Source organism: Scylla paramamosain, chromosome 3 (genome assembly GCF_035594125.1).
Source record: "Scylla paramamosain isolate STU-SP2022 chromosome 3, ASM3559412v1, whole genome shotgun sequence".
Classification (NCBI taxonomy): domain Eukaryota; kingdom Metazoa; phylum Arthropoda; class Malacostraca; order Decapoda; family Portunidae; genus Scylla; species Scylla paramamosain.
The window spans coordinates 16,305,001-16,315,019 of NC_087153.1; the positions used below are offsets into that span (position 1 = coordinate 16,305,001).

The 10,019-nt window shown below is 40.1% G+C and overlaps 1 protein-coding gene across 2 annotated transcripts in view; it reads right to left on the bottom strand.

The window, feature by feature from the left end:
* Positions 1-9,760, bottom strand: part of LOC135091523 (26S proteasome non-ATPase regulatory subunit 4-like) — a 16,476-nt gene extending 6,716 nt beyond the window's left edge. The window contains exons 1-6 of one of the 2 annotated variants that reach the window (XM_063989266.1): positions 9,615-9,760; positions 7,651-7,791; positions 6,807-6,918; positions 2,085-2,240; positions 1,833-1,964; positions 868-957 (exon numbers count right to left, since the gene is read on the bottom strand). In XM_063989266.1, the coding sequence (XP_063845336.1) occupies positions 868-957; positions 1,833-1,964; positions 2,085-2,240; positions 6,807-6,918; positions 7,651-7,791; positions 9,615-9,640 (657 nt within the window). In that variant the 5' untranslated portion in view covers positions 9,641-9,760. Of the gene's footprint in view, positions 1-867; positions 958-1,832; positions 1,965-2,084; positions 2,241-6,806; positions 6,922-7,650; positions 7,792-9,614 lie in introns of both variants that reach the window. The other variant, XM_063989257.1, reaches the window with a different exon arrangement.
* Positions 9,761-10,019: the final 259 nt, after the last annotated feature.

Sequence of the window (10,019 nt, forward strand, 5' to 3'; positions counted from 1 at the left end):
AAGTGCACCTTATCCATAGCTATTTACATGTCAAAGTATTCAGTTATATTATTTACACTCCCATTCATAAAAAAAGAAGTGTTTACTTGCTCTGCTGCAGGCAATGGTGAACTGCTTCCTAGACCAGAGATTGGGGAGTCCTATTACTTCTAAATCTCTTTCTGCACTTGAACTAGTTACTGAAGATGTTTCTTCTACCTATATTTATTGATGTTGAACTTCATTTCCCATATCTGACCACTCATACACTGTCTAAGTCCCTCTGTAATACACTTGCCCTGACTTGATTAATCCTACTTTTGGTGTCGGCAATTATACTTGTCACTACCAATCCCATAGTTTATGTAATAAATGTAGGTTATGAAAAGCAATGGACTTAAAGCAAACTCCTGATGAACCCCACAAATAATCTGACTCAATTTTTGTTAATTTCCATTCACCTGTACCCTCTACTCCCAACAGCTGAGCCAGTCTTTGATCCACTGAAAAGTTTCCTTATCAGTTCCATGAACTCAAATTTTACTTAATAATCTATGATGGGTAACTCTGTCAAAAGCTTTGCTGAAATAAGGCTATATTATATCTTAATTCAAGTCAATATCTGCTGAAAAAAAAATTTGTCAGATATGATCCACTAACCATGAAACCATGCAGGGAATCAATAATTAATCCATACCAGTGTGTTCATGAGTTCTTTTTATATAACAGACTGCAGCACTTTGTCTATAACTGATATAAAACTAATAGGGTGGTAATCTGACATTTAACACAATTGAAAACAGTTCACAACACTATGCAAGGGTGAAGTGCATGGGCATAAGCAAATAGAGCCATTAATGCTGAAAACAAAACATCAACAAGACTCACCAATGCAAGTTCTGGATCCTCATTGGGGTCAACTCCAAACTCAAAGCCACCACTTGAAGCATAGGTGGCTGCTGGGCCCCCATCCTCACCCTGTGGGCCAAATGAAGAATTGGCAATCAGCACAGTCCACACACCAATGAAATTACCAAATATGACATTTACTTTAGACAAAACTGTCACTGTTATAATATGAGATAAAGCTGAGCACTGGAAACTCAGCATGGTTCCTTGACATATTTTTGTTTTACTCCTGAGACACCCCAACTGAGAGTTCAACTTTCCATCATGAAAGTATCAATCTTGTGATCAAACTTGTGCCTCAAAACAAAGTGCTCTGCTACCTTTCGGAAATTATGGCATTTTTTTCCATCAACTTTCACAGCACAAAACTAATATTGCTTCTTCCCAACCAAATGTAAGATATAAACAATAAATGTCTAGTACTTACTTTCCAATCCTTAACCAGACACACCTATACTCATCAGATTTTCAATCATGACTTACAAATGTTTCCTGCACAGGCACATCACACTGGCGTACACACAAAGAGAGGGTTCCTTTAACATTCCAACAAAAAATTAGTTAATTAATTCAATAAATACTGGTAATCCAGAAGTGTGTCACAACATAATGAAAAATTGTCAATCACACACAGTTCTTTCCTACAAACTGATCTGTGTTGCTCCCACCATTTCAACAACTACCGGAGGTACTGTTACAAAATCTGACATAATTTTCATAATAACATCAAGACTAAAACAATAACAAAGGAACACAGGATTTTATGCTAAACTGTAGCACATGTACACTGTATTCTTCACAGATCCTAACATCAAAATAAGGAGGGGCTACAGTTATTAAGGGAGTCTGAAATAACTATAGCTGGAAAACCTTGAGTACAGATGTCATCAAAATATGGAGAGAAGTGAGTCTCAGTCTGCATGGGTGCTCTGTGTGATTCTTACCTGAACAATGGGAGAAGAGAGCAAGGCATCAGCCAGGTGTGGGGAAGGAGGCACAGTCACCAAGTGGGAGCTGCCCCCCTCACGTCCATTAATGGTGCTCACCAAAGACTCAAGCAGTGTCTGGTTCATATCCTGGAAAATTAAAATGTAGATGAGATGATCTTGAAATTTTTATTTTAATGCATTCTCTCTCTCTCTCTCTCTCTCTCTCTCTCTCTCTCTCTCTCTCTCTCTCTCTCTCTCTCTTCTCACCGTTTCACCAAAGTTGATGATGTCAATGTTGACCTTCTCCTTCTTGAGCCTCTTGGCCACCTTGACAATCTCCTTCTCCTCTACTTCCACAGGGCTGCCTACAAAAGCCACAATGCGCATCTTGTGGTTCTTGCTCTGTCGGTGTTTCAGGGCCAGCTGCAGTGACAAAACATCATGAAGATACCACTTAAATTCACTTGCAATAACACTGATCCTAATTAATCAGAATACATTGCTTACCTAACATTCCCAACTTCCCCATTCACTGATTTTCCACCTATGACACAAAAAGCAGCTACAAATGAGTCTTTATGTGACACAACACTTTACTCCCTTGCATTAGGTAGGGTAATTAATGACCCAATAGATAGCACAGCATTGCACTTTAAATGTTTGAAAATGAGAGTACAGTTACATAAAAGTCTGGGCTCAAAATTCATTCCAGAGAAATTCCCAGTGACAGAGACTGTGGTCACACTAATATTCAGTTTAATTTGGTAGCAAGTAATGGTATCCTGCAATGCACTCTGTGGTCAACAATTCTTGATTAAAATTTCCTCCAATATCACAAGGTCAGTCCTCAGTAGCAATGGTTGTTATAATTTAAATAAAATAATTTTATTCACCTGATTCTTGATAAATTTTAATCAGATTAAAAATCATTATTCACATCAGAGTAATTTCTTTTTCCAACAAGTTCATAAGTTTCTTATTTCATTAAACTGAGGATGTAACTACTTAGTATGGGAGAGCAATTTCATTCATTGGTATAGTGAATCCAGATTAACTTGGTACTCAGGGCATTGGTTGTACCTGTCCAAGACATTGCTACCCCAACCCTGGAGAGACCTGACCTGACCTTGGCCAGCAGGAAGCAGCCTGGGGGAGTCATGTAGGAGGCAGTAGACACCTGCCGAAACGATAATTACTCCCAGTGAGGTCTAAAGCACTGTTCAGGGGGTGCTGTGAACTTATCATTAAACCCAGCTGTGACCTCACTGAACATTTCCCTTTGTGTCTCACAACACAAGGGGGCAGTCACAGCCTGCCCTCTAAAGACAACTCTCTTCCTCCACACAAAACTACAAGCACCTAATAACACACACACCCTTCACTCAAAAATTTTAAAATCATCATGGCGACTCCTACACCAGCCTCGGAGTCCCCATCTGGGGAGGGGACCATAAATGTCCCCAGGTCAGACTGCCTTTCTGTCGACGACCCTAAGTGTCTTGACACCCCCCTCAACTTTTCTTCATTAACTTCTGCAGCATTCGTGGTCTAAGATCTAATTTTCAATCTGTAGAACACCACCTCTCCTCTTCTAAACCTCATCTTCTTTTCTTCACTGAAACTCAGGTGTCTGAGGCAACTGACAGTAGCCCCTTTTCTGTTCCCTCCTACTTTCTCTATCCTCATTTTCAATCCAAAGCAGGATGTTGCGTTTATGTGCGCAATGACTTACCTGCTCTCGTGCCCATGCCCTTGAATCTTCCGAGTTTTCCACCATCTGGCTACGACTACAGAGTCACTCTCATACTAAATTTATCTGTGCTGTATACCTCTCACCTAACTCCTCTGATTATAAGAAATTCTTTGACTACTTAACTTCCAAAGTGGAGCACATTCTGACCCTCTTCCCTTTGGCAGAGATCTCCATTCTTGGAGACTTCAATGTTCACCACCAGCTTTGGCTTTCCTCTCCCTTCACTGACCATCATGGTGAACTAGCCTACAACTTTGCTATCCTCCATGACCTAGAGCAATTGGTGCAACACCCTACTCGTATTCCTGACCGTCTTGGAGATACGCCCAACATTCTTGACCTTTTCCTGACCTCTAATCCTTCTGCTTATGCTGTCACCCTTTCTTCTCCGTTGGGCTCCTCCAATCACAATCTCATATCTTTATCTTGTCCTATCGCTCCAATCCCTCCTCAGGATCCCCCTAAGCGAAGGTGCCTCTGGCGTTTTGCCTCTGCTAGTTGGGGGGACCTGAGGAGGTATTTTGCTGATTTTCCTTGGAATGACTACTGCTTCCGTGTCAGAGACCCGTCTTTGTGTGCTGAGCGCATAACAGAGGTGATAGTGTCTGGCATGGAGGCGTACATTCCTCACTCTTTTTCTCGTCCTAAACCTTCTAAACCTTGGTTTAACACAGCTTGTTCTCGTGCTATACATGATAGAGAGGTGGCCCACAAAAGGTACTTAAGCCTTCCATCACCAGAATCTCATGCACTTTATATTTCTGCCCGGAACCATGCCAAGTCTGTTCTCCAACTAGCCAAAAACTCCTTCATTAACAAAAAATGTCAAAACCTTTCAAGATCTAACTCCCCTCGTGATTTCTGGCATCTAGCCAAAAATATCTCCAATAACTTTGCTTCTTCTTTCCCTCCTCTATTTCAACCAGATGGCACCACTGCTATCACATCTATTTCTAAAGCTGAACTCTTCACTCAAACCTTTGTTAAAATCTACCTTGGACGATTCTGGGCTTGTTCCTCCCTCTCCTCCACCCTCTAACTACTTCATGCCACGTATTAAAATTCTTCGCAATGATGTTTTCCATGCCCTCGCTGGCCTAAACCCTCGGAAGGCTTATGGACCTAATGGTGTCCCTCCTCTTGTTCTGCGAAAATGTGCCTCCATGCCAAGTCAAACTCTTTCAGCTCTGTCTGTCAACATCTACCTTTCCTTCTTGCTGGAAGTTTGCCTACATTCAACCTGTTCCTAACAAGGGTGACCGTTCTAATCCCTCAAACTACCGACCTATTGCTTTAATTTCCTGCCTATCTAAAGTTTTTGAATCTATCCTCAACAGAAAGATTCTTAAACATCTATCACTTCACAACCTTCTATGTGATCGCCAGTATGGGTTCCATCAAGGCCGCTCTACTGGTGATCTTCTGGCTTTCCTTACTGAGTCTTGGTCATCCTCTTTTAGAGATTTTGGTGAAACTTTTGCTGTTGCCTTGGATATATCAAAAGCTTTTGATAGAGTCTGGCAAAGCTTTGATTTCCAAACTACCCTCCTACGGTTTCTATCCTTCTCCCTGTAACTTCATCTCAAGTTTCCTTTGTGACCGTTCTATTGCTGCTGTGGTAGACGGTCACTGTTCTTCTCCTAAATCTATTAACAGTGGTGTTCCTCAGGGTTCTGTCCTGTCACCCACTCTCTTCTTATTATTCATTAATGATCTTCTAAACTAAACTTCTTGTCCTATCCACTCCTACGCTGATGATACCACCATGCACTTTTCCACGTCTTTTCATAGACGTCCAACCCTTCAGGAGGTAAACATATCACGCAGGGAAGCCACAGAACGCTTGACTTCTGATCTTTCTAAAATTTTTGATTGGGGCAGAGCAAACTTGGTATTGTTCAATGCCTCAAAAACTCAATTCCTCCATCTATCAACTCGACACAACCTTCCAGACAACTATCCCCTCTTCTTCAATGACACTCAACTGTCCCCATCTTCTACACTGAACATCCTCGGTCTGTCCTTTACTTATAATCTGAACTGGAAACTTCACATCTCATCTCTAGCTAAAACAGCTTCTATAAAGTTATGTGTTCTGAGACATCTCTGCCAGTTTTTCTCACCCCCCCAGCTGCTAACTCTGTACAAGGGCCTTATCCATCCATGTATGGAGTATGCTTCACATGTCTGGGAAGGTTCCACTCATACTGTTCTTCTAGACAGGGTGGAATCAAAAGCTTTTTGTCTCATCAACTCCTCTCCTCTAACTGACTGTCTTCAGCCTCTCTCTCTCACCGCCACAATGTTGCATATCTAGCTGTCTTCTACCGCTATTTTCATACTAACTGCTCTTCTGATCTTGCTAACTGCATGCCTCCCCTCCTTCCGCAGCCTCGCTGCACAAGACTTTCTTCTTTCTCTCACCCCTATTCTGTCCACCTCTCTAACGCAAGAGTTAACCAGTATTCTCAATCATTCATCCCTTTCTTTGGTAAGCTCTGAAACTCCCTGCCTGCTTCTGTATTTCCACCTTCCTACGACTTGAATTACTTCAAGAGGGAGGTTTCAAGACACTTATTCATCAATTTTTGACCATTGCTTTGACCCTTTTATGGGACTGGCATTTCAGTGGGCATTTTTTTTATTAGATTTTTGTTGCCCTTGGCCAGTGTCCTTCCTACATAAAAAAAAAAAAAAAAAAATGTCAAGGACACAGGGCCAGCAGCACTGCATGGCCTGTGAGCGTTGCCAAGTGTACCAGAAGATATACAACATTGTTGTTCCATCATCAAATTGAAAGCCATTAAAAAAAAACATGCAGTCATATATAACAATTATTAATTTTGGAATGATTAAGGCAAAGGATCACAATATGGGTGAGAGAGGGAGATCACCATGTGCCTGTCGACTGTGAACGTGACAGCAGTGCAGGACAGGAACAGCCATCACCCTGAGTATCAAGTTGGGCTGGATTCACTATACATCATACATATTTCAATGCAACTGCATACATTCTCTGCATTTGTAATGATTCAGCTATCACATTTCTACTACACTTACTGACATTATTACAGTTACATTTCCACTACACTTACTGACATTATAATTACATGTTCAGAATTTACTTCTCATGAGAATCTCAAGGTTTTACAGTTATAAATGAGGCATACCTTCATTAGTAGTCAAGGATACTAAAAACTCAAGAAAAATAATTATCAGAATGTTTGAATACACACATGGGCAATGCGGATTCCAGTGAGCAGATTGATGGTTCCATTGGGAAGCACCTTGTGGAGTGGAGTCAGGATCTTGCCCACATCAGTTGTTAGTGTTGCCAGAACCTCTGTGCTGCTAGACAGGAAGAATTCTCCATAAACTTCTTTCTTTTAAAACTAGCCAGCAGACATCTTCCTAACTTATTTAACTATTACCTTTAATTGCAATATGCACTGACAATACAAATAGTATTGACTGGTTAAGCTCTCCTAATCTTGGTACTCAATTGCATCTACTCTAGCAGTGCACTGAATGTCTGAATTCTAAAATCCCTCAGTGCAAATGTGTTCTTTGATTAGTTCCTTGTACAAGTAGCTTTAATGCCAACATTCATACTTCTCACTCTTCACATAATAATCCGTCTATATGCTAACCACATACCAAGTACTACAGTAAAGTCAATTAAGCCATATCCAACAGTATTAACTTTCTCCCACCCATCACTCAGTGTCTGTGACATCACTTGGTATATACTCCTCTTTTTATTCCTTCATCCTCGAATCTTTCAACCTTAACCCTCTTTCATATCCATTCACTCTCTACACTTTGATCATTCATTTTCATTAGTACAGAATAATAGTCAGAAAGCACTAACAAAGTGAACAGAAGTGAAGATGCCTTAACAACACACTTAATAAAACATGTGAAAGATTATCTACAAGATGATGAAAATGATGATGATGATGACTCATACACCTCTCTTACAAACTTTCCCAGCTCACCTTTCCAACTCTTCTATCTGACATTCATACTTGCAAAGACAACCATTCTATACTTATTCCTCACACCATCCTATCAACTCACTTGGCCAGAGTCAGGAGACCCACATTGTTTTCTGGATTGGAGCGAAGCTTGAACCTACAGATGGTGTTAACTGCATCTTGCTGAGCCTGGAGACGAGTGGGCACATAGTCACCATTCCGCATATATTCACTGTTGTCCACACTGGTGGTAGCAAAAGGAAAGGGAGACTTATTTAGTACTACAGTAAGGATATGGATAGAAGAAAATAGGATAGAAAATAGGTGTAAAACTATAAGCCATTATGCAGCAATAAGAATATGAATTTGTCAGAGAACTTACTCCCTGATTATTGTTTTGCTTTTACTATGGGACTTACAATGAAGGTGGAATAGATTAAGAATGATTTAGCTTGATGCTGATTACCTATAGAGTAATGATTATATAACATACAATAAAGTCTTATCATTTATATTTACACTAAAGTTTCCCAAATGGCAGGACATGCCTCCTTGGGGGACGCATGTATTCCTACAGGGGGAATGAGTTGGTTGAGCTTTTGTATGAGGATTTTTAATATGAATTATTCCTTTTATTATTGTACATAAAATGCTACAATATACAGTCCATAATTTTAGTAATTTAACAATTTTAATTATTAAACATAATTATGAATAATTCACAAAGAATTCTTAGTTATTATTAATTGTAAACAACTGGTTTAGTTAAAAGTATTCAAGGAATGAAATGTTAGTCAATACGACACATTCATGACATTTACTTTACTTTTAACTTTGAATTTTATCATCTGTGAGACCTGCTAGGTTATGAAGAATTTAGATTTTAATGCATATTTTATCATCTTTAACAGTAAATGAAGTTGTACTATAATATAAGTCTTCTTGCCTGGAAGAGTTTTCCTATTGACTGAAATATTAATAAAAAAATACCCCCAGTCATCCTCCTCAAAAGCTTTCCAGAAGTGAACTATCAAACTGTGCACTGAACAAGTAGGTATGAAGAAAATGTTAAGTTGTAAATGCAGTAACATGTATGGAGGGTTTTTGCAATCATAACCAAACAAAAAGTCAATCCAATGCTAAAATGCTGTTCAGTAGGACTCCCATCATCCCAGAATGCTTGCAGTGTGCCATTGTCATGAACAAAATTGAATATCTCATAAATTATCAGCATCTGGTTGAAATATTATAAACAAAAGATAAAATTTATATCATTAGACCACACGATATTGAGGAGAAACTAGCAATATAAACAGATGTCAAAAATCTTGGAAAAAAAAAAAAGTAAAAGAAATAACTGGCAGAGAGCAATATGAATGTCAAAAACCACAAACCTAGTAAATAAGAACGAAAGAAAAAGGTAAAATAACAGCATAATTCTACACAGACAAATACCACTCGCTGAACAAGGCCAGGTCACACACAAAAAGGCGATGGGTGCAGGAAGACCAAAATCTGACATTAGGAAAGCGATTATCATGGGAGGCACAATAAGATAATTACAATAAATGAGCACACAAGGTCTTGCAGCGGTGGGTGAACCAGACACAAGCACATATGTAATGGTTCACCGAGGGCCAGCCTTGTTGGAAAAGACTTGCCTGGAACGGGGGAAAAAAAAATACACAAGTTCAAATGGTCTTCTGGATGAGTCTGCAATGGTATTAGTGTGCCGTACTAAAACGAGAATTTGGTGTGCAGCCTCCGTTTCCATCAATATAAAGGGAAAATATCTGATAAATGGCCTTTGACTCACGGATATGAAATGCACAGAACACTTCATCTAACAAAGACACAACTGCTCACTAATATAATGAATTAGAGCAAAATGGTGTCAAATGTTATTACAAGCAGCAGGCGAAGGTTCAATTCCGCCTCGTCACGGCCACACACACACACACACATACACACATACACACACCTCTCACCGCACACCACACCTCACACACCTGTAGGAGTCACAGTAATTACTCAGGTAACGCCTCGCACACCAGGACCACATCTTACCATATCATTGTGCTTTCCAGTACCATGATTGCAGTGTTTTGCTTCCCTCACTCCCGGACACAGCGGCTGCACCACAACACTGACAACGCCACCACCACCACCGCCTGGCAACCCCCTCGCTGTATATCGTACCTTTATTTAAAAACTGTCGCACACACCACTCTCTCTCTCTCTCTCTCTCTCTCTCTCTCTCTCTCTCTCTCTCTCTCTCTCTCTCTCTCTCTCTCTCTCTCTCTCTCTCTCTCTCTCTCTCTCTCTCTCTCTCTCTCTCTTAAGCAATAATGTTTTTACTTTTATTTTTCTAACGATGGTAGATAATGGTACATAATACTTTTCGATAATTTGTTGCCCGAATTCAGGTGAACTGTCGGTCGGGTATTGCCTTAGAAACGGCACACCCTGCCG